Source organism: Oncorhynchus clarkii, chromosome 16 (genome assembly GCF_045791955.1).
Source record: "Oncorhynchus clarkii lewisi isolate Uvic-CL-2024 chromosome 16, UVic_Ocla_1.0, whole genome shotgun sequence".
NCBI classification, from domain to species: Eukaryota; Metazoa; Chordata; class Actinopteri; order Salmoniformes; family Salmonidae; genus Oncorhynchus; species Oncorhynchus clarkii.
Window position 1 is genome coordinate 9134878 of NC_092162.1, and position 2500 is coordinate 9137377.

The 2500-nt window shown below is 44.4% G+C and overlaps 1 protein-coding gene across 1 annotated transcript in view; it reads right to left on the reverse strand.

The window, feature by feature from the left end:
- Positions 1–2500, reverse strand: part of LOC139367925 (voltage-dependent T-type calcium channel subunit alpha-1G-like) — a 346256-nt gene that overhangs the window by 177855 nt on the left and 165901 nt on the right. Inside the window, 1 exon segment of the mRNA XM_071106315.1 lies at positions 775–872. Within this exon segment, the coding sequence (XP_070962416.1) occupies positions 775–872 (98 nt within the window).

A 2500-nucleotide genomic window follows, 5' to 3' on the forward strand; every position in this document is an offset into this window, starting at 1 on the left:
TCCAACCCTGATGTATACTGGTAAGATTATCAGATATTACACATTTCTAATTTTGACAGAAAGTTGTTTACTGTTAGCTAGCTAACGTTACGCCATGTGTTAGGACTCATTGTTTACCTAGCTAGCTATCTAGCTACATGTCTTAACATGAAACCACAGAGATAGCGATAGGGTGAGTAATGTTCAGTGAGCTATTCTCTCTCTCTTAGATGTCTGGATGTACCTGTCAAGTTTGTACAGAACAGTTGGATCAACCCATAAAGAGGTGTGTGGGGCTAAGGCTTAAGAGGGTGTGAACAATGCTGAATGGGTGTAGACAAAGAAGGATTCTCCAACAGTAGTACCAAAACATTGAAAGACGGTTTTCTCAAAAGTGAGTTTACAAGTTGATCAACTTTAAAAGCAGAATTACTTTCCCATTGTTCCTCAAATGCAGTGTGTGATTTACCATTTTTTAGCTCTGATTCTCTACTTTTATACAATGTAAGAAGCAGACATTCAAATGTTGATGCAATAACATCTGCTAAATACTGTATGTGAATGAGACCAATAAAATTTGATTTGATTTGAAGAGAGAGAGAGAGAGAGAGAGAGAGAGAGAGAGAGAGAGAGAGAGAGATGACACAGGAAGGTCGAAGTGGAATCAGAGCCAAGACAAATCAGCCTCATCAAAGATGAACAGAGAGATTGGCCTTGGCCAATAACCGTGGCACTGTTTGGTTTCAGTAAGGGCAGAGGAGTGGAGGGAAGGAGTGGAGAGGGGTTGTTACTCACTAGGCACTCTGTTGATGGCTCGGAGGGGTCTCAGAACTCGAACTGTTCTCACTGCCGAGAAACTGACATTCTGCAGGTTCAGAGAATACTCCAGCATCCTAGAACAAAACAAACACAAACACTGTTAGTAGCATGCCATAGTCCATTCCAAAATGTCTTGCTTTCTGAGAACTGTGCAAAATCCGCTATTGCCCTCAAATTCAAATATCAACATTGGATCCACTTCCATTGCTTCATTTTCTTATTCCCTTCTAATTAGGGACTGACTTAGACCTGGGACACCACGTGGGTGATTCCCTTCTAATTAGGGACTGATTTAGACCGGGGACACCACATGGGTGATTCCCTTCTAATTAGGGACTGATTTAGACCTGAGACACCACGTGGGTGATTCCCTTCTAATTAGGGACTGATTTAGACCTGGGACACCAGGTGAGCGATTCACTTCTAGTTAGGGGACTGATTTAGACCTGGGACACCAGGTGAGTGATTCACTTCTAGTTAAGGGACTGATTTAGACCTGAGACACCACGTGGGTGATTCCCTTCTAATTAGGGACTGATTTAGACCTGGGACACCAGGTGGGTGATTCCCTTGTAATTAGGGACTGATTTAGACCTGGGACACCAGGTGGGTGATTCCCTTCTAATTAGGGACTGATTTAGACCTGGGATACCAGGTGGGTGATTCCCTTCTAATTAGGGACTGATTTAGACCTAGGACACCAGGTGGGCACAATTACTGATCTGGCAGAACAGAAAAGCAGCAGTAGACCTTCTAGGGAAAGATCCAAAAATGAAAAGCCTCCGGAGGCTAAATGTTGTAACAATGCGGAGGGCTCCGTATAGCTCACATTGACATGATTGGTTGATGGTGGGTGGGTGGGGGCGGGAGGTCCTGTATAAACACAAACTCTCTTCCTTGACAACTTTCTTGACAACAGCTCTGTGCTGCTCGGCGAAGCGCATGAAGTATTTATGCCCTGACTTCTGCACAGGCCGTATCACCGTAAATGCTGCAGGGTCAATGCAGACGCCTTTAAGAGTTGAATAGCCCTTCTCTATTGTCTATGCATGCTATCTGCGCTGAGAGTGAGACCGTCATAAGGAACTGCATTAAAATGGGATCAATCACAGAGTATATGTAAAACATAATCTCTAATTACTTTACTAATGTCTCATTTCTCATTTCCAAGCTTGTCAATTTCCTCAACTTGTCTGAGTGTGTCTGGTTGTAATAAGTGTGTCCGACGGAGATGCATGCATGCATACACACACACACACACACACACACACACACACACACACACACACACCCTAGGCGACCAGCGAGCACATGCCACTGTGTATCCCTCTTCAAACATCAACAGCAGAGTGACTCACTGGTCATTGAGGGAGGAGGACGTTATAAAGACAAGACTATAAGATCATGGATGTTATTAACCTTCTGAGAGGAAAGGCTTGTATGATCTACTGCAGTGACTGTGAGTGGCTGTGGGAGTTCTTAGAAGCATTGCAGTGGAGTAGAGGGGGTTGCACAGAGAGAAGAGGGAGGGAGGGAGGGAGGGAGGGAGGGAGATTGAGAGAGAGAGAGAGAGAGAGAGAGGGAGGGAGGTAGCCATACTAGAGCCATACTGAGAGTCTCTTGAAGAGTACAGCATGTTTCTTATTTTCTATCTTCCATACTTAGCTGACATGTCAGATTACCAGTGTACTTTCAGAGAGCC